General features: G+C 46.4%; 1 protein-coding gene across 7 annotated transcripts in view; it reads left to right on the plus strand.

The window, feature by feature from the left end:
* The first annotated feature begins 7486 nt into the window (after positions 1–7486).
* Positions 7487–22087, plus strand: part of IL1R2 (interleukin 1 receptor type 2) — a 32792-nt gene continuing 18191 nt past the window's right edge. The window contains exons 1-2 of one of the 7 annotated variants that reach the window (XM_019753786.2): positions 7487–7668; positions 8855–8971. In XM_019753786.2, coding sequence (XP_019609345.2) covers positions 7655–7668; positions 8855–8971 — 131 coding nt within the window. In that variant the 5' untranslated portion in view covers positions 7487–7654. Of the gene's footprint in view, positions 7669–8854; positions 8972–13195; positions 13333–14966; positions 15031–16598; positions 16684–22087 lie in introns of those variants that run through there. The other 6 variants (XM_074332453.1, XM_074332454.1, XM_019753787.2 and 3 more) reach the window with 6 other exon arrangements.

Genomic DNA, 22087 nt, shown 5'->3' on the forward strand with positions numbered 1-22087 from the left:
TGAAAAGCTTGACCAGCTCCTTGGGGCCTGTTAGAGTGGGCCTGGCTGGCTCCATTAGCCTTTCAGCGTCCAGACGAGCCTCAGCTTGGGGCTGGGGGGCTCGTTAGGCTTTAAGGTCCCCAAGGGACTGATAGCTGGGTTGACTGACTCCTAGAGAATCCAGTAGATTCCTCCCCATCTCATCCAGGACCTACAATAACGTCTGGGCATAGAATTCCTCAGAGCCCCTTCCTGGGGCTGACTCCTGTGGGTACAGGCCCAGGAGGGCACGTCAGGTGGGCATGTCTGCCCATGTGTGATCCTAACATTGTCTTCTTGGTCACTGGGAGGGCGGCCAGGATGACCATTGGGTTATTCACTCTCCGGAGACACTGATGGGGAGAAGGGGGAGAAAGACAGGAACCCATGATTCAGGGAAGAATTATTTGATGCTGAGCAATTATTTGGAGAATCAGATCTGCTTGAGGGAATGTATGTATTTAAAAAAGCAGTTGGATATCAGTCAAGTACACTCTGGAAATGGATCCAGGCTAACAGAGTGTTCTAAACAAAGACAACTGGAAGAAATAATTATGATTTATTATCAATGCATCATCACCTGATGCTAGGTGACTATTTTTCATAAGTATGTAATTGTGTATTTGCTGTACATTGCTGTTTACTTAGCAACCCTTTTCAATACAGGTAGGATCAGAAAAAGTTTCACCCTAATCCTCTTCCAAAAGTGTCAGCATTATTGATGCTCCCATTTTTACTGAATTAGTGGAGTCAGGTTAAGGCTTAGACATCCAAACGTAATGGGGTGATGCACTGCAGACTCTTGGGGGAGAACTGGTTGGTAATGCTGTTTGCCGAGATGAAACTGATTCTAGTGAAAATCGACATTTGAGTGGCTCTATCTCAGGAAGGGGACTGTCCTGTGCAGCAGACCTTAGTATTAGTTATTGGTTAACCAGCATCTTGCTGTTATGAATTGACACATTCATTTGTCCATATCTTCATTATTGTCATTTCTCTCCATGAAAATGTGAGTTCTTAGGGCCCAGAACAATGCTGGGCCTGGAGCAGGGACTCAAAAATATAGTAGTGAAATGAATGACTATACAAATGAATGGATGAATGAGGATCCTGACCCAGACCTGGGTCTTTTCTGAGCTGGTTGGTAGGAACTGGAGTCTGATCCCTCTGCTTGACCTGAGTAGATGCTGGACTTTGGACCCTACCAGCTCCATGGCTCTGCGAGGCCCCTTCGGATCTAGCCCGGCAACCTTAGCTTCACCTCTGTCCTTCTTCTTAACTGTCCTCCGGGAGTCAGCCTTGGAATTTGGTCACTCATTTGCTTTCTCTCCCTGCGGGAGCCAAAGACATAGCCCTGGAGAATGTGAGTGGTACACGCCCCAGGCTCTCAACCCGGGTGGGCAGCGTGTTTATATCCACTGGGGGTGTTTCCAAAATATCCACTGGTCCCCGGCCCACCCCTCGCAAGTTCTAGTTGGTGTGAGAGTGGCCTGGTCATCAGTGTTTGTTGAAAGCATCTCACGTGCAGCCAGAGTGGAGAACCACTGGACAGCTCTTCTCTAAATTTTGTGCACATCAGAGCCACCTGGGAGACTTGCTAAACACCTATTGTTTCGCCCCTCCCCTAGCTTCTGATCCAGGAGGCTGAGGTGTGCGCTAAGAGCCCGCTTTTCTAACCAGCTCCCTGGATGGGCTGCTGCTGTCGGTCAGGGCAATGCTTTAATTGCTGCCCTGGGGCTCGGTCATGCCTCCCCCCGCCCCATTCTCCCTGACCCAGAGTGTTTTCTGCTTCCTGCCCCTACTGTTCTGGTTATTCCCTTTCTCCAGTGGGGTGCTTGTTTTGCCCTCTACACTGGTATGCCCTTCACTGAGCTCTGGGCTATCCCTGCCAAGGCATACAGAAATTGTTTTTATCTACTTTTCCCAACCCAAAGGAGATTAGAATGCTTCAAAAGGTCTTCTACTGAGGGGGAATAGAGCCCCCAAATGGGGAACTGAACACATAGACGTGGATACATTGGGAGGTGGTTGGTTGTGAGTTCTGGGTTGGCTGGTCTGTACGTGAGAGGCCTATGTGGGGAAGAGTGTTAGCTATCTCTAGGACTTGGTGAGCCCCTGGAGGGGTCAACAAGGCCCCAGAAGTCAAAGCACCAGAATACAGACATTGTCAGTAAAAGATGTGGTTAACACAGGACGGTTCACAGAGAAAGGAGGAGTGGATGGTCTGAGTCGGGCAACGGTATTCAATGCAGGTCCATTTGAAAGTCTCATAACCATACCATCCAGTCCTTAAAATCTGCAGTGGTGTGTCACTGGCCCTGTCCTCTAAGCTAGCCAGCCTCTCTCATGCCAGGTCACAGTTCGTGGACCGATGCCAGCTGCCACAGCACGTAGTCACCATCACTCATGGGCCCAAGGAGGCAAAGGGCGGTAGCTGTTGTGAGAGCCACACTGAATGTCATTTCCCGTGAAGGCTAGTGTGCCAGCGTGTGACAGGACATTGAGGAACGTGGATTTTCCTTCGGAATTAACTTCAGCTGAGGTCCTCATTCCAGCTGCCAAAGCCTGCTGAGCCCAAGCGCTGAGCCCGCCCTGACTGCCTGCCCCGGGGGCCATTGTGCTTCGAAGACAGCAGACGGAAGTCAGGGCTCTGCAAGAAGTGTGGGTGCCTGTCAGGATGACTCGGCTGTGTTTTCTATAACACGATACACCGATAGAAGGCGATGGGTGCATTTGGGGCCCTGCAGGCTGACTCAAGCACCATCACATCACTGCCTTCCGGATGCATGGAGCTCAGGCATCAGCTGGGAAAAATGCTCTACATGTTACTGAGAGATGATTTGAAAGCAGAGGAAGGTCTCACGAATCAAGGAAAGAACTGTCTGGCAGCTAGACTATACTAAGGACCCTGGGGATATAGTAGGGTGGGAGGTGGTGGGGGTGTGGGTAAGGGTGGCCAGAAAGGCCATTTGACCCAAGACTCACAGTCACAAAAGGCTACGTGTGGTGACTTTGCAGCTTTATCTCCAAGTGATGCACAGAGGTGTTGAGGTTTGGATGAGTTGTGAAGCACTTATTTAGAAATGTAAACATTTATATACAATACAACCCGATGCTGGTGATTCAGTTTTGGCATAGATCTTTAATTTTTAGTATCCTGAGAGCGCCTTTTTTATTTTTTCATATATTTTTTGCAGTGGCTGGGGTCTCTGTTGTTACCTGCTGGAGCCCTGCCCGGTAGTAACAACAGGGAGTAATGACTGGTTAAGCGGTAGCGCTGGGAGGCTGGCATGTACTGGGGGAGACAGAATGAACGGTAGCACTTCATTAAGAGAAAACCCCAAAACAACACACACACACACACACACACACACACGTGAGTCCTAGGGTAGGGATCACTTTTTTTTTAATCACCTTTATTATGAGTCTAAAATCAATTTAATAATTCAGCTATTTGTGGCTTTTATTTCTATCAGGAAACATGAGGAGCCATTGGAACATTGACTAGAACAGCTTCTGGGCTTGGTGGGCAGTAGGAGGCCCAGAGGATGAAAAGGTAACGTGGAGGATGGTCCGGGGTGGCTGCTGGGAGGTGGGTGGATGGTTGAGAGAAGCAGGGTGTCCATTCCATGCAAGGGAGACCCTGGGCCTTAACTCACAGTGGGTGAGGTCTTCATGGAGACTTCTGGGCTCCACGTGGAGGGAAGGCTTGGTCTTGTGGATGGAGGAGCAGGGGAGCCGAGAGCTCTGGATTGGGCCTGGACACTCTGGGGAGGGAGAATGAGCATGAAATGGGACCAGCTTCCAGCTCACCTCCCATCCATGCTCTGCGTGCTGTGGGGGGCGGGAAGGAGAGTGGGCAGTGGCCGTGAGTGCCCTGGACGCCCTGGAATTCCCATTCTTTCCCAGTGTCTTTCACTGAAAACCAAGGTAGGGAGAAGAAAGCAAAAGAAATGGCTGGAAAGAAAAAGCCTTCCCATAACAGAGAGCGGATTTTCTCTGAATCAAATAGCAAAATGAGATCTCTCCCGTGGCTCTCAGAAGCTCTGTGCACACTCTGTCTACACTTTCTAGACAACTTTAGCCCTTAGGTGTGAAGGCGGTTGCGTGGTTTTCCATGTGTATGTAGAGCCATCATCTATGCTTCTGTGCACAATCATAAAGCACAAGTTCTGTGAACTGGAAGGTGTCTTCGAGTTTGTGGGAGGCTGAATAAGTCCCCTAAACACGCCCATACCCTAATCTTCGGCACCCACGATTAGGTTACCTTGTACGGCAAAAAGGATTTTACAGATGAGGTTAAGGCTTTTCAGGGGGGAGATTATCCTGGATTACTTGGGGGGTACCCCAAATATTATCATGAGGGTCCCTATTTGAGGGAGGCAAGAGGGTCAGAGGAAGGAGGCCACATGGTGATGGAAGCAGAGGGGGAACCGGCGATGGGCTGGGGACCACAGTCCAGGAATGACAACCTCTAGAAACTGAAAAGGTAAGAAAATGATTTTTCCCTGGACTTTCCAGAAGGAATCAGCATTGCCAATACTTGATTTTAGCTCATTGAGACCTGTGTCAGACTTCTAACCACCTGAACCAGAAGAGAATTAATTCATGTTGTATGAAGCCACCGCTGGTGGTAATTGGTTAAAGAAGCAATAGAAAGCTAGTACAAAACTCATTTACCTCAGCCCTTTGTTTTCACAGAGGAGGTGACTGAAGCCCACTGCAGTCAATATTTTCATTTTAACTTTGTTAATTTGTAAATTATTCATGGGGAGGGAGTGACTTTTCTCCTGCCTCTATAAGACATACAGTTTTTTTCTGTTATTGACCAGAAATGCCTTAGAATTTTCAATTTTATGGGGTCTGATTGGTAAATTGATCCTATGGGTTTGATGACCACATGCTACCACACGCAGACTTGGGGAAAGGTCCGGGACTGAAAATCTACCTCTGTAAGGGTTGGGCAGGGAAACACCGAGGAAGAAGGCTGGTCATGCCTGTCTGGTAATTAATAGAGTTTATTAAAGGAAACTTACGTATGAGGTGCGTCTTGGGTGGCTGCAAGACAAAATGCATCCCCACACCGCTGGGCAGGTGCCAAAGAATTATCTAGGCAAAAAGGGGATAGTTAACAGTACTATGCTGCCAAGTACAGAAATTTCTTTATGTGCTTGACCAGATCAGGACACTCAGGAACCAGCACGGAGTAGGGGGCAGAGGAGGGGTGCTGACTTATGTCAAAACAAACACTCATTATGATCAGACAGTCTCTAAGGGAGGTTTGAGATAAGTAACCTCCCCTAGAGGCTGTCTAAGGTTAGGGCCAGGGTCAACTTGCCGCAGGTCAGGCAGCAGTCATGTCACAGAACCGTGTCTCTTCCACACCCTATTTTCTTGAATCAAAATTAAGGATTCTGATCTGATATGAGTGAGTGCATTTATGAAGATAACATGAGAGAAGCTGTCCCATAAAACCTGGGACAAATAGTCCTCGTTATAATACATGACATACTGGCCAACACACACTCTCCTCCAGCTCCCTTTTCACTTTCTCCAACCCTCTGGCTTCCACAAGGAAGCAAAAGGGGTTGGAAGCTTGCCCCAAGGGTTTTCAGAGGATGCTGCTGATTTCTGAACCAGAACAGACTTTGGAAAGGCCTTTGGGTCTAAAAAGTGAAGACTCATTGCTTCAATCCTTGCAATAAACATCCTGGGTGACTTTCACCTCAAACCTCAGAAGATTTTGAGATACTTCAGAACATTCTGTGCCTTATCTATTTCCCATCAGTTGGTGGAGAAATTGAACCAAATGTACAGGAGATAGTGAGAACAGGACAGTGTATAGGGAACTGAGGGAGGTGGGAAAGGTAGCCGTTGTTTCATGAGTACCACGGCAGAGTTGGGGACTGTGGCTGACTCTTAGGTCTGAGGCATTCGTTCTTGAAAGGACTATTCAAGCAATGCTTGTGCCTCCATGATGGAGTTTTCCCATAGTGAGACGGAGGTTATGCAAATTCCTCTTTATGGATCACAAGATGAGCAGTTACTTTAGCAGGGGCAAATGCAGATTGCATGATTTCACTTCCTCTCTCTGGCTATATTAAGTTGTAGTCTGCCCTGTGCTATTTAGTGACTGGGATCCCAACCAAGACAGGTCAGATGGGACTGATGTGTTTGATGTCTTTGACCACAGGCAGGGTGTTGACAGGACTCAATTATTCTCATGCCCTTTATCTGGGCATGATGATGGTATTTGGTGAGATTTTCCTGCTGGGGTGAATTCACATCCTTGAAACTTACTTGGCTTGACCCCAAATTTATAGCTCCCTGTTTAATCTTACCATGGCAAAACTTGGAACAAATCAAATATTCCCCACTCGACTGGTCCTTGGAAAAAGAATAAACATGGATCCAATGTAACATTTACCCTTTGCCCATCAAGCTCCATTTGGGGGTAGTCACAGCTTCCATAAGAACGTCCCCCTTCATGACAGTATATACATCATTAAATTCATACAGCTTTCTCACCTGTGGTCCCCCTGTGTGCCTGTACGTCAGTTTGCTCTTTTTAAAATTGCAGGATGGATTTGACCATCTCTGCATTTCCATCTAGTTTCAACAATGTATTTTTCTCAGATTTTATTTACCCAGTCTGAGTTGTGACCCCTGAGAGATACCTGCCTTGTTAACAAAAGGATAAAACTGGGGCCAGTGGGTCCTTTTGACTTTGAGCCATTTGTTTTGGATATGAAATTCCTAAGCATTCTCTAAAAGAGTTCCTGCATCTGGATTTACACCTGGAAGAACCTCAATACCGGTATGTTCATATCAAGCAGGGCACTGGACCGAGAGGTCTTTACGGTCCCATCTAGTCTGGACAGCAGGGCTTTGAATCAGCGAGGTGGGAAGGTAGGGCTGAAGGAACTGGCCGTGTGTGTCTGTGGGGCAAGCTCCCGGGGTCCTCTCTAACTTCATGGCCGTGGCTCATGAGGGGAGAGAGGAGTCGTCACTATTGCCTTTGGGCTCGTTAGAGGACGTGAGGGGACATAGTCTTGTACAGACATGACTGAGGACTGAACTCTCATTTTCAGAGTATAAACTATTCAGTTAGGTGAATTCCACAAACTGTAATAAAGATTTGGAAATCACCCCCTTTCTTCACTTAACAAGGAAAAGTCATGTAACACCGGCAGCCAGGGACTCATAAACTTAACACTCCTTTGATCCCAGGAGGGTCCTAAGGGAGAAACATCCACTATCCCACTGGTTAGAGACCACAAGTCCTCCTTATCTCTAACAGAACCACATAGGGCAAAGGACACACGACTTTAAAACCACCTCTCAGCTGGAAGGATGAGTCTTAGCCAGTCACAGAAAAATAGGGAAACTTACGCAGAGTTTCCTTGGCCACTTCCCCATCTGAGTGATCACATACCCAGCACTATAGCCTGGGGTGCTCCCCTGTGAGGAGAGAAAAGGTGTGTCCACTGCCACTCAGTTGGAGGGAGTGACACAAGCCTGATTAGGAAATCCCGGGAGGACGGGGATATAAATCTGTGCCCCAAATGCTGAGCTTCCACTGAGGTGAAAGTCAGGCCTGGCAGCCCTCCCCAGGTGAGAAGCAACAAGGTGAAAAATGCAGAGCTACAGGTAAGAGACTTCTGAGAGAGAGAGAGAGAGAGAGAGAGAGAGAGAGAGAGAGGAAATCTGGGAGTCAGGACCCCTGGTTTCCATTTCTGGATGGAACCTCAGGCAGCTCTCCTGATGTCTCTAGACCTCAGGTACCTTCTCTGGGGGACAATCCTCATTTCTGTGACCTTCTCCACCTGTGTGAAGGTGTGGAGACACAGCCCCAGAGAGCAGTTTCCATGCTCTCGGCCTCACATGGAAAGGAGCTGGCTCAGGTAGTAGATGGCCGTTGGCTGTGGCTAGCTGTAGCCAGTTAGCCAGTTGGCCACTGATGTAACTGCCGTGGCTGCACTGGAGAGTGGGTCGAGTGAGTCTAGAGGCAAGTCGAGTGGAGTCGGTCGGTTGGCAGAAAAGCGGACAGCAGGTCACACATCGTGTGAACCCAGCCTCCAGTGAGACCATAGTGGTATGACTCCCCTACCTATGGCTCCGTGGGTGTTCCTTTTTGGCCTCACCATGTCCTGCGTTCTTGTGTGGGGAGCAGGAGCTGAGACCCCACAGGCCGCCCTGCACGACAAAAGGTGACCTTGACTTTTTAGGCCTTCAGTTTCTCTCTCTGTCACAAATTGGGCTGAATGAGAGGGCTTCTGAGGCCCTCCTCAGAGTCATAGCAATGGGCAAAACCGCTGTGGAATCCAGTGAGAGGAAATGAATTGCTACTGGCAGGTGTTCACCTCATGAGAGGCTGTGACAGTGAGACGTACACTGAATTCAGAGGCTTTCTTCTTTGGAAGGATTCTGGGATTTCCTAGTGAGGCATGTCTTCTTTTTTAATGTAAGTGTACTTTTCTAACACTGGGCTTGGTTGTCTTGAAGGAGTGGTGAGCAGAGCTTGGTGGGAAAGGGTCAGGTTCAAGTCCAAACTTTGCCTCTTCCTAGCTGTATAATGTCACGTCTGTGTTCATAACATACTCAAAGCTGTCTTTAAGATATTCTGTACTCTAGTGCATAAGGAGTACCATGTGAGTAGAGGTCATCTACCCAGTGGCCACGAGCTTGTCAGTAATCAACAGCCAAGAAGCGTCCAGCTTACCTTTATCCCTGGCTTCTTTCTCATGAAACAATAAAACTGGGCACAATTCTTTAAAAAAATTGTGTTAACCCTTAATTGTAATGAAACAAATTGCACATTTTTTTACCTGCCCAGTGCCTCAGTTTCCCTATCGGTACATAGTGATCTTGAAGGTGAGGAGGACCACAGGCTGGTGGGAAGAGTCCATGCATCTGAATCATGGAGAGCACTTAGAGTCGTGCCTGGCACAAGGTGGGTGCTGCCTCCACGTCTGCTCTCAGTATTGGACATTCTCCCTCTCGAATCCCACTCCCCTTGAATCCCACTTTCCTCTTCTTGGAACCCCAGCTCCCTCGGGAGTCCCCTACCTCCTGGCCCCAGCTTTGCCTCTACCATGGTGTGATGTTGGTCAAGGCTCATCATCTCTCAGTTTCCTCTTCTGTAAACTGAGGCAGTTGAGTGACTGGAACTCCCCAGCGCTACCCCAGCAGCTCAGTGTCTGTGCTGGGATACTGCAGGTCTCCCTCTCGGTGGTCCATCTCACCCCAAGCTCGCCCTCTTCCTGGCCCGTTTCTCTGAGCTCTGCTGTCCCGAGAGGGCAGTGGGTTCCTTCCCCCCACTCGGTGTGGTTTTCCCACACGCGCAGTAGGAGGAGACCCTGCCCTCAAACCTCGTCACAGTCTTGTCCATTTTAACTCTTTTTCATTTGTTCAGCCGCTTTGGTTATCCTAAAAGGTGGGAAGGAAGTCTCTGTCCCACTCGTTCCCTGTTGGGCTGGGGGCCTCTTCCACACCTGACAGCAGACCTGTCCCTCAACATCACCACCCCCACCCAACCTCCAAAGCCCAACTGTTTAACGACAGACAACTGAGTGATCCAGGTCCACAGGCCCCCTGGCCGCTCCTCCCCCAGGACGCAGAGTCGACTCTACTGACAACACAAGTGAAGTAGTGCAAGTACACATTTGGATTGTCTTTTAATGTCATCGCCTGCTCTCTATATGGGGACACCTGATTGTGACAGTGTCTTCGGCCGGTGGTTCTCAGACTTGAGCCTGCAGCAGCATCACCCAAAGGGCTTATTAAAACGCATCACCAGGCCCTCTCAGAATTTCTGATTCTGTAGGTGTGTGTGTGTGTGTGTGTGTGTGTGTGTGTGTGTGTGTGTGTGGTGAGGACTTACATTCCTAATAAGTTCCTGGGTGATGCTGATACTGCTGGTCCGGGTACCGCACCTTGAGAACCACTTTTTGAGGAGATAAGAGGAGGTTCCATGTCCAGTGGCAAACGTACGAGTGAGTTATTTCAGGACAAGAGCCTTTGGAAGCTGTTTTCAAAACAGAACTCACAGAGACCTTCTATTGGCTTTGATGAGTGCTAGAGGAGGCGATGTGTTAAAGAGGATTATTCTGTTTAACAGATGGAGAAGTAGGCCTAGCAGGAACAAGTGAGTCCATCACTGACTGAAATTTGACCTCAGTCGCCTATCGATTTTGTTCTCTACCCACGAAAGAGTGTTGCTTAAAGGAGGAGGGAAGAGGGAAGCAAAAAGATGAAAGGAATATGAAAATTCCTGTGGTCAGCTGATGGGCCAAACCCAGCGGGGCCACAAGAATAACAGTGGTGGCTTAGTGTCGATTCTCCAGCACCTCAGAGCCCCTGCTCCAGTGGTTAGCATCACTTGGGGAGCTTTTAAAAATCTCAGTACCTGGACCAATTACATCAGGAACCTGGGGGGTGGAGCCCAGGCATCAGCTGTTTTTGAAGCTTCCCAGGCAGTTCCGATGTATGTATAACCAAGGCTGAGATCCACTGCCCTCTCACTGTCCCACCCTTTCTAAGCTACTCAGAGACTTACTTCTTCTTTCAAATCTTGTGTTCGGAACCTGTCATTTACCCGACGATTGTCAGCAGATAAATGGGCATTTGAGTCACTGGTAGCACAATCGGGAAAGAAATCTGAGAATCTCAGTGGAACGCCATCCAAGCGTTTCTGAAGCATACTTTAGTTAAGCACCTCTGCTTCATATTAAGCATAAGTCATTTCCTAAACACAGGAGGCAAATGATTGTGGCACTTGATTTTGAGGCAAAGAGCCCAGTTTAAAACCTGAATATTATCTTGCTGTGCGACTTAGGAGCATAACTTCGTTTCTGGATGTCAGTTTCATTCATCAGATGAAAAGAATGGATTAGAGAACAGGATTCTTTGCTATTTTAAAGAATCTCTGGAAAGCAGTCATACCACACAAATTTTTCATGAAATATCAAGAGGAACTCTAAGAATACTTGGACTTAATTGGGGATTGCAAACCTGAGTGCATTCAGGAGCCGCGCAGCAAGTCAAATCAATGCGGCTGTGAGTGGTAGGACGTGTGGCCAACTGGAAGGAGCTTGTCCCTGGGAAAAGACATTCAGTGAAAAAATAACACACTTTTGCTGAATCATGCCCGTTCACAAGTTGAACTGGGCTGTGATTCCCATTTTGTAAGCTTTGACATCTTGTGACAAAATGCTCATTTAATCCTAACTTAAAGGGGTAAGAATCAAATCTTGGCCCCATCACTCCTATTTGTGTTCTAGTGGAGGAGTCAACCTTCTGTAAGCCACGGCGTCTTCATCTCTAAAATGAAAATGATAGCATGTAATTCATAAACTGTTGGGAAAAATGAGAAGAAACAGTGTGTTTCAAACCTTTGCTTGCCACCTGGCACATGGCGGATGTTCAGGGTTAGCTGTCGTCACCACCTTCAATATCATCATCATCATCAGATTCTGAGGTTCTGACAGCAGAATTTCAAAAACCACTCTGAGAGGGTTGGGGTGATCAGGGCCCAGGGATGTGACATTACCTGCGCTCTCACTCCATGTGGGTATCTGCCTACTTTATTGAATAAGCCCGTGCTAATGATCAGTGCATATCAAATCCTCTGGGAGTTTTGTGAAGAGGCAGATGGTTCTGACTCCCCAGGTCTGAGGTGGGGCCAGAGATTTTTTTGCATTTCTCACAAGTGATGTCCAGGCTGCTGGCCCATAAGTCACTCACTTTGAGTTGCAAGGCTTTAGGATATTTGGGGAGAGGTTTTCTTGTTTGTGAGCAAGGAAGAAGTTAATGTAAGGCTTTAGATGGGTCCTAAATTTTCTAGTGCTAATATTGATCAGAAAGGTTTCTTAAATGTCTATGGTAGGCAGAATTCTAAGATGACCCCCGCAGATCTATGCCCTTGTCTAAGACCCTCACCGTGAATGAGGGTGGGCTATACGAATGTGATGGGATGTAATTACCATGATAGGATTACCTTATATGGCAAAGGTGAAGGAATTTTGCAGATGCAATTTTGGTCCCCAATCGGTTGACTTGAAGTTAATCAAAAGAAGACCATTCTGGGTGAGTCCAACATAACCAGTAGGCTCTGTAAAGGTCTAGAGGTCAAAGTCAAGAGGTCAGAGAGAGGGTGTGATGTTTTCCACTAGCCTCAGGGAAACAAACTGTCATATTGTGGAGAGGGCCATGGGGCAGGAAACTGTGGGTAGCATCTATTTGAGGAGAGTGGCCTTGGCTGACAGCCAGCAAGAAAGAGGGGACCTCAATTGTACAACAACAAGGGACTGAATTCTACCAATAGCCACATGCACTTGGAAGAGGCCCCTGAGCTCTGATACCATCTGTGAGACCCCAGTGCGGACTCCCAAGGTGAAGCCAGACATCCGACCCATAGCCAATGAGCAAAGAAATGGGTGTTGTTTTAAGTCACTGAGTTTGTAGAAGTTTGCTACACAGCAGTAGAAAATGAACAGAATGCCCTAATTTTTCTCTTTGACTGTCGTGCATGCCAGTCTAAGTTATACTGCAATAATAACCCAAAACACCTCAGTAACTTAATACAACCCAAGCGTATTTTGCTCATGCTACATCATTGTCATTGGTTTCCCTCATCAGACCGTGATGGCTCGTCATAGCCGTTTGAGGTCATTTTCAAAAGAAAACTTAACACAGACCATCTGTTGGACTCAGATAGTTTTCACACAGTGCTGAGGTGGGAAATAGGTGTTTCTTCTCTTTAACAGAAGGAGAAACAGACATTCAGGAGCGAGTGAGTGGATCCGTGGATGGAAGAAGACCTTAGCCTCCAATCAGGATGGCCTGACCATCCTATGTGGCCACTATTGATAAACAAGGACTCAGGGTTCACAAGGCCAGAGAAAAAAGGGCTGGGGGGTAGGACACCAGAAGAGAAATGGGTAGGCCTGGAAATGATCAGCGTCCTTCCTGCATTCTTTTCATGGCTAGAACAAATCATGTGGCTATGCCTAACTTTAAGGGTGCAGAGAAATGCAATGCTGTGTGTGCCCCAAAGTAGAAGTTTCCAGATATTGTTGAACAAGAGTCTCTTTACCACATTGTGTAGGTCATTTGGTGTGGTGGGGAGAGGAAACAGATTTCAGGTCACCCAGCTTCATGGAGCTGTTCTCACCAGCAGGGAACAAGCTGGCCGGGCATCAGAAAGCTGAGAGAAGCCAGAGAACACAAGTGAGTGAACCCAACACTTGTCCCCAGCTCCAGGGGAGAACAAAGCGTCTCTTGGTGGGACTTTTTGAGCCTGTAGAAAACCCAGTAAGTCTGGGCTGTCTTCAAGCTGAAGGCTGGTTTTGCTTGTGGCAAGGGATTTTCTCCACACAGCATAGATAAAAATCACATGGGTTTTCTATCTTTGTGTGTGTCTGTGTGCGTGCACGCGCGTTTGACTTTTATTGGCTGTCATGGCTATGCTAGACACAGAGTTGGTGGAAGTTTCCACTTTTGGTGACCCTCAGAAATCAAACCATTCCAGGGGGGAACATTTTCCAGAGAGTGGAAGATGATCTAGCATAAAAACAAAATCCCATCTGTTTTCACAACAAAACAATTTTGGAAGGAAATATTTCGGATAAATATGTAACATGGTGAAAATTTATACTCACTGCAGATCAAAATGTACCTTTAATAACTCTTCTAATAAGAGTTCATTTGTCTGCTGAGGTTTTTTCTCATTAGGAAAAAGGAATTAAAACTACCAGTACATGCTATCTCCATCTCAACTCTGCTTCTCCTGGATTGATTCCATCTCTTACACAAGCAGATGCTCTGTCCTTCGGTTTCTCACCTCACCACCTTCTTCTAGGTGGTGTGTCCCCAGGGCATGTGATGGGGAGGGTGGCTAGTCCATTCCTACTGGTGTGTGGGTCTTCACTGGCTTCCATGGAGATGTCCCTGGACCTGTCTGGTCACACATGTCTTAGCGGAATCTACTAATGAGGTCTGTGGCTGGGAAAACCCATGGTCTGGTCTTTCAGCTGAGTCAGAACTGAGGCTATGGCGGATGTGGCCCCACTGTGCCTCTCGCTGGCTCCACAGGTCCTCTGTGTCTTGGCCATGTCCTTATTTCTCCCCTGGCTTAGACTGGCTACCTGTGCAGGTGACACTCAGAATATTTACCAACCAGCAGGGCACGAGCACCAGCCAGTCAGAACAGATGCTGCAGTATCTGTTGCTGGACCACGAGGACCTTGGAAGAGCACCAGGAAAGCCAAGGTAGCAGAGGGTGGCGAACTCAGGGCTTAAGTAAGTGGTGATTCACAAACTGGTAAGGACGTGTTTCCGCAGTTGGACACACTGCTCCTTAAGGACTGAGTATCCTACAGCCTCAGCTCTAGGTCAACTTGCCCTTCATCTTGGCAGCCTCGTATCGGCCCAGATCTTGGTTTACCTCCCATTCTCCACTAGAAGCACAGGGATCTTTTCCCCATTGGCAAAGAACTGAGGCTAGCAGGGAACTAACCCTAGTCCTCTCTGTCTAAGGACAAGAGCCTTTGGAGGCCATTTTGAAAACAGAACTCACAGAGACCTTCTATTTTCTACTGTCTCTACCTAAACGCGCGATGTCATTATTTCCATTCTTCTCTACCAACCCCATCTTGGTAAGGGCTGCTTTCTTTACCGCAGTGGGATTCCTCAAGAGATGCAATTTGCAAGCAGAGCAAAAGTGCCTCTACTTTCAGCTTCCCACTCTCTTCTACGTTTTGTCTCTTGGCACTCGGTTTTGGAACTCATGAAAGGGAGCAGAATCTGCCTGCTTCCTCCTGTGGCTTCTCTCCTTTTACCCTGGAGCCCCCAAAGCCTTTTCTTCTACTTCCCTTTCCTACCAGGAAGGAACTTCCCCTATGTCATATCCACTTCCTTCCCTCCTTTCGGAGGAGGCCTTTGCTCTTCCCCTTTCCTGGGGCCATAGTGGCAGAAGCATCAGACATAGCAAGAAAGGAAATACATTGGAAGGTAAGTACATTATTATCCCTATCGCATGTGGCAGGCACTGTCCCATCCTAGAGGGTTCTGAATAAAATTTAAACTGTTCTTCATGGTTCCGGGGACTCATTATGAACATCAAGAGTTTCGTGTTGTGGCACCCTGATAACTTCAGGAGGCCACAGGGAGATGTCTGCTCTTAGGCCTCCAATTGCTGTACTTTTTGGTTCTTTCATCTGTCATCGTGGATTTTCTGTCTCCCCTGTCATTGGGCAATCAGCTGCCATTTCTTTCCCTGTGTGTTTTCTTCCACCAGCAGGCTCCCTCTTTCTAAATTGTTACTTCTAATCTGCTTTTGATTGAGCATTTCTGGTCACCCATTGCTGCATAACAAACTTCCCCAGAAGTTAAAGGCTTAAATGAACATTTTATTCTAACTCACATGTTCTGAAAGTCATGAAACTGAGAGGGGCTCAGCTGGGCAATTCTATTCCATGAGGTTTGATTGAGTTCAAACAGTGGATCTCAGCTGGAGTGTCTAAGATTGCTTTAATGACATGGCTGGTGCCTTTGAGGAGATTCCTGGGAAGATGTGCAGAGATAGGACTGTCAACCTGCCCTCCCTACACATGATGTCCTTCGCAAGGTGGTCTCAGGGTAGTTGGACAGTTTACATGGTGGCTGGCTTCCTGCAGAGCAAGCATCCCATGGAAACTGTGTGGAAGCTGCATGGCCTCAGAGTTTACCCGGCATCATTCTGTTGTTAGACTTGAGGCACAGGCTGGCCCACATTCAAGGGAGGTGAGCTGGACTTCATCTTTTGATAATGGGGTGGTGCTGTCACATAATAGAAGACCATGTGGGATGAGAGATACTGATGTGACATCTTTAGAAAATACAATAAGCCAGTCTGAGAAACCATAGCCATGCTCATACAAATAAAAAGAAAGAGGTCGTGAAAGGGCTTCAAAACTTCTCCTGTGAGTAAAGTAGACATGCCTTTGTGCCAGGATCCTATTGGCTGTTTTTCAGCTATGTAGAACTTTTTATCCTTGTTTCTTTTGTCTGTGGTATATTTTAAATGGGCAGGTTTTCTGGATGGCGGATAATTCAAACATCTGAGGTGTTTTCCCCACTCGGATTACAAGAGGCTGAAAGCAACACTCAGTCTAAAGACTGTGCATCTGCTCATATTACCTGCTGTCCCTTGCCAGCACAGTGTCCAGTTACTAATTAACATTACCCGGGAGTAGCCCCAGCTGGAACTCTCAGTACCTAGGAGAACTCAGATATCTTGAATCCTGGCTCTGCCATTTGCTGCCTAGAGGACTTAAGCAAGTGAGTGGATCCAATTCAGTGGTAATCTGATTAAGCCCTCTGACTTGGTCCTTTAGAAATGAAAGCTGTGCCTAGGACTGAAGCCTAAGCTCCAAATCCAGACTGACTTAGAACTCTAGGGTTTTACACCTGGGAGGTGTGATAGAGTTCTAAACAGCCCAACCCTTGCATTTTAGAGATGAAGAAACTGTGACCCAGATTGGGTAAATGGCTTAGCGGCTTGCTCAAGGTCACATAGCTAGTTAATAGAGTGAAGACGAGAATCCAGCTTCAGTCTCCTGTTCTGTGTGCTTGAAGACTCAACCACTAAGACCTCAGTCTTAGTGAAAGCATTAGAATTCTGCGGTAGGCTTTGGATGTGTGTGTGTGTGTGTGTGTGTGTGTGTGTGTGTGTCTGTGTGATTGTGTGTGTACATGTTAAACATCTTTCTAGAATATGGGTGTGCACATAGGCTTATTTGATTCCATTGGGTAAATTTGCACATCTTTCTAGTGTAGTACCTGGTGTTAGCCAAGTTATTGGCTATGACACCAGAAAGTTCTTGGACTGTGAGCTGGACTTTTAGCAGGAGTTAGTCAGAATGCAGACAGGGAAAGCTCCGACTTCTCACTCAGGTCTTTCAGCTCTGTATTCTTGAGCAAGTTGTTTACCTCCCTGAGCTTTGGGTCTGCTTCTGTAAGCTGCTGATGAGAGAGACCACTTGTTGAGTGTTTTCTTTTTGCCAACTCTGCATTGACCCCTTTATATACCACATGCCATCTAACCCTCCTGTGATGCATGCCAGGCCACAGCCATTTTATAGACCAGCAGACTGAGACTCACAGAGGCAACGGAACCTACCTGCTGGTAGCAAACCATCTAGCTGGCACAGAAGGAAGGCAGGATTCTTCCTGCTGTTTTCTGTCAGACTCCCAAGCCCATGTGCTTTCTACAGTGCTCTCCTGTATAGACTCCTTAACTTTCAGGACTGTTGAAAGATGCAGATTGACTTCTGAGCTGACCCCTAGGGTGCAATCTGACCAATGAGTGAAGCTTGAGGGGAGGGACAAATTTGCATTCTGAAATGACAGAGAAGTTTCTGATTGTAAGTACTTCTCAAGACTAGAAGTGTCCATCTTGGCTAGCAATGGAGAATGCTGGGTTTGGGAAGACTGTTGGGGTGGGCTGCTGAGCTTAATGGCTTCTAGAGCCCCCTTCAGCTCCAGGTTCTGATGCTTCTACAGAGCAGAGAATGAGTATCAAGACCGAGGATTGTGTAGACTCAGGTTTACATCCTCTGTCATTCAATTAGCTCCATGGCCTTGGGTAAATTACTGAATGTATCTAAGTCTATTTCCATGGCTTCAAGTTCATGATGCGGATGATGCGTTGTACCAGATGCATGAGTTTTGCCCTCTGGAGTTGTTCAGAGCAGTGATTCCTTCTTACATGAATGTCAGGCTGGGAGAATTTGAGGTTGGTGGATTTGTACTGTGGCTGCCCAGGGCCTCTTAGGTAGAGCTTCCACGTCAGTCACTTTGGAGAAGGGTAGCAACTGTTATGGGCTAGCAGAATGGTATTCTCGGGGGTTGGCCTGTGGGAGGGCCTGATGTAGGAGGAAGGAGAAACAAGTGTCTTGGTTGATGGTCCAGCCCACTGGGGGGTCTGAGTGACTCAGGCTTACTGGGAATGCAGTGTGAACAGAGAGTTTGAATGAGTGAGAAGATGAGTTGGGTTGATTTACTGAAACTCTTAGTCGATGTGTCTTGGGGAAGAAGTTGGTCAAGTTCAAAAGGTTTGACAGGAGGAGGGTGGTTTTAGAGGGATCAGATATTTGTTGGCAGAAAGTGAAATATTAAGAGAATGTATAGATCTTGGTGGAGCCAAATCTTAGCCTCTGTAGGTTTTCCCCTTTGAGATTGAGCCCAACATGGCCCAATGCCCAATTCTGCCAAAGATGGGTCTTCAGGCACCATGGCTTCCAGTATGCGATCTATCTCCCTAGGCCGCACCAGGATCAAGGACATTGAGGTGCTGTCAATTTGACACAGCCATTGGCCATACAGACCAGAAATAGTCCCACTGTGGTGCTCTGAACTGCCTTAATTTGCAGGGAGAGCTGGCTTCTCTTGTTTCTAAAGAACAAAAGTAATTTGTGGACAACCATCAAGGGTTCTGCTTTGAGCCAGGACAATTTTCAACAAAAGCTGCCTCAAACCTGGTCATGTATTTCTCTAGAGGATCTTCCTTACCCCCCAGACTCTTACCATTCAATGCTTTCCAGAGATTTAGCTCAAAATTCTTTTACTTTTGCTGTAGGTTTTGAATTTTAAAAAAATTTCCAAGCTTAACTTTCATGTAAATATTTATTTTCCCCATGGCTTTCAGAAGGTCTTATACCATATGCCTGAAACAACATGTTTGGCTTTTTAGGAATTTATTTTATAACCTGGAGGTGACTAAGGAATCTACCTAAAGCCTGACATCTGTTTGACTTCCTTAATACTCAGGCTCTGTCACCTTGTTTCTGTTTTTAGATGACTGTACTGCCTGACTCAGAGTTTTAAGACTCAGTTGCCTAAAAACTTCCAGAAAGAAATGTGAAGATAGAAATAAAGTTTAATTTTCTGGGTGAATTTATACACACACACACACACACACGCACACACACACACATGCACACACACACACATATGGAAAGAGATTTTTCAAAATTAAATTAAAATGTGAAGTAAACACCTACATTGTCTTGGGCAACATGTACTATCATGAGCAGGAGGCAGTCACCTGGGCATCAGAGGCAGGTAAGCGGTGACCTGGCCTTAATGATGCTGCTGGCGGCGCTGCTCGCTCCCTGTTTGGTTCAGTGCTGTGTCATCAGCCATCAGCTCCTTTCCCCTTACTGCATTCTTCTCCTTCCTTCAACTCTTCACACATTGTCATTGTCTTTTTGTTAATGCCTGGCCCTGCTTTTTCATCCCATTTTTTCTGTTTTCTTACACTGAGTGTGGTGAAACGTAGTTATTTGACCAAAAAAAAAAAAAAAAAAAAAAAAATAGGATTGACCTGAAACTCCAATACTTGGAGTGAGCTGCTCTTAAAATTTCTTTCTTCTGGAATACTATTCGGCAGTAACAAAAGATGATATAGGAACATTTGTGACAACATGGATGGATCTTGAGAGTGTAATGCTGAGTGAAATAAGTCAGACAGAAAAAGCAGAGAACCATGTGATTTCACTGATATGTGGTATATAAACCACATATCAACAAAAGAACAAGACAAACAAATGAGAAACAGAACAACAAAAGAACAAGACAAACAAATAAGAAACAAAACTCATAGACACAGACAATAGTTTAGTGGTTACCAGAGGGTAAGGGGGGTGGGGAGTGGGGGGTGGGAGATGAGGGTAAGGGGGATCAAATATATGGTGATGGAAGGAGAACTGACTCTGGGTGGTGAACACACAATGGGATTTATAGATGATGTAATACAGAATTGTATACCTGAAATCTGTGTAATTTTACTAACAATTGTCACCCCAATAAATTAAAAAAAAATTTCTTTCTCCTAGTAAGAAGGTCTACTTAGATTGAAGCAGAAATGTCAAGTTATCTGTAGTTGAAAGGCACATTTAAAGAAAGTAGGGCAGGAGAATAGTGTTTTGCTGCAAACCTCTGCAAGACTAATTCTTTTTCCTTTGGACATGCCAAAGACTTACTGTTTCCCACACTATGGCATTTTGGGTTCCAGCCTTTCTCTGGGGTTTTGACTATTGAAAACTATCACTATGTGTTTGTGGTTTGCTTGTCTGAAGCCACTCCCTGGAAAGGTCACTGTAGAGCAGTATTTTGCCATAGTTCACGGGGAAAAACCAAGAGAATTTCCTTGACTTGGGAACCTGTGTGGGGGTGAGGGGTGGTTATTATTTGAAGAAGACGTTTTAGAACTTTGTTTTACTGGAACAGTGTCCTTGTTGAAACATCTCTGCTTCTCACCCTGACCAGATATGTGATTTTGAGAGGAGGCTTAATGTCCAATTCACTTGTATCAACTGAAAAAGAAAGTGATGGCACTAGATTTCTTGAAGATTTTTCCAGCTCTGTAGCTCTGTGAAGCTTCAGCTAACAGCTACCCCTGAATGGATACAGCCTGATTTTCTGGTGTAAAAATAATTTTAAACATGATTACAAAACTTCACATAATCAAAGGCTAAGCCTGAACCTGAGTCTTGGGTTGGGGTGGGTGGGGTTGCTTTCATTTGAGGCGAGACCGCACTGCTCCTTCTGCCTTTGAAATGACTTTTTTAGAGTCAATCAGCAGAAACTGTTGAGTATCAGAAAGAAAACCAGTGAGAACATAACGCCTGGCAGTACCTGGTGCAGTTTTTTCCAACCTCCTCCCACCCCCAAACTGGGGTCCTTTTCAAAAACTCGGGAAAGTTAACATATTGGGGTTGGGTTTGGCTGTGCATAACAGGAAGCCTGGACATATAAAAGAAGGTAGCTGGGAAGGGGGGTGCAGCTCCCTGAAGCCACCAAGGACTCATGCTCTTGTCTTGTGGCCCCACCCCTTTCAACAAGTGGTTTTCATCTTGTGGTCGAAGATGGTGGCTGCAATCCAACCATCATAGCCACACAGAGCCAGCAGGAAGGAAGACTGGTGGAGACTTTAAAGTCTTTTGCAGAGACTTTTAAGTAGACTTCCCAGGAGGAGCATATATTTCCACTTGTATTTCATTGGCCCAAATTTTGTCATGTGGCTACTAGTTGCAAGGGAGAATGGGAAATATAGTCATTTTTGTGGGATAGTGATGTGCTTAGTTAAGAGTTGGAGATTCTATGATTGGGGAAGTGGGGAGGGACAGATACTGGGAAGGAAACTAGTAGCATCTGTCACAGAAACAATACTTTTGAAGACTAGGGGCTTTTGAATCATTAGTTCTAGGCTAAAACTTTATGCTTTGCTTGCTAGCTATAACATATTGGCCAAGCTACTTCACCACTTTACTCTGTTCTGTTACATCACCTGTAAAACTGTCATGATATTCATCTCATGGGGGTAAAATAAAACAGCAAATGCTCAGTGTTTAGCACAGTAGCTGCCCCTATTACACTAGTCCCTGTATCAACATCTTTGATTTCATTCATTTATTAGGATATGTGGTATTGGTTATACCTGGTGTATCTAACTCCTACTTCTTTCATATCCTTACTAGAGAGCTAGTGAGTCTGGCTGAGAGCAGTACAATTGGGGATGTGCTAAGCTAATGTGTGTCCAAAGGGAACAAAGCAACTTGGTCAATGTTGAGGTGACCTTTATGTTAACCAAGTGACATGGTGAAGCTGAGGGTGGGGATAGAGATAGACTTACGGAAGTATTGGTGTTTCAGAAACATTTAAAGGATAGGACCATGTAGAAGCAGGAAGAGAATAAGGGAGACAGCCCTGGGGCAGACAGCCAGCTAAGGGGAAAATCTCAGGTCCTTCACTGCTCACCCCAGTCCCTCATCACTAGAGGGGGAATTCAGACTGAAACTCTGAGCCCATGCCTCCCGATGGCTCCTGACTGATGAGGGAGGGTTCCTACAGTGCAAGGATCACTTCCTAGTTTGTCAACCGTGCCCTGGCCACTTAAGAGCCATCTGGGTTTACTGTGAGACTGGATGATATATACTTGCCCAGCCAATGGCTGTGAGACCAGTCATTCAAAATGATACATACCTGTTGCAGGAACAGAGAACGAGTCAAACTTTTTCAAGGAAAT

The sequence above is a fragment of the Rhinolophus sinicus genome, linkage group LG05 (genome assembly GCF_036562045.2).
Source record: "Rhinolophus sinicus isolate RSC01 linkage group LG05, ASM3656204v1, whole genome shotgun sequence".
Taxonomy (NCBI): Eukaryota; Metazoa; Chordata; class Mammalia; order Chiroptera; family Rhinolophidae; genus Rhinolophus; species Rhinolophus sinicus.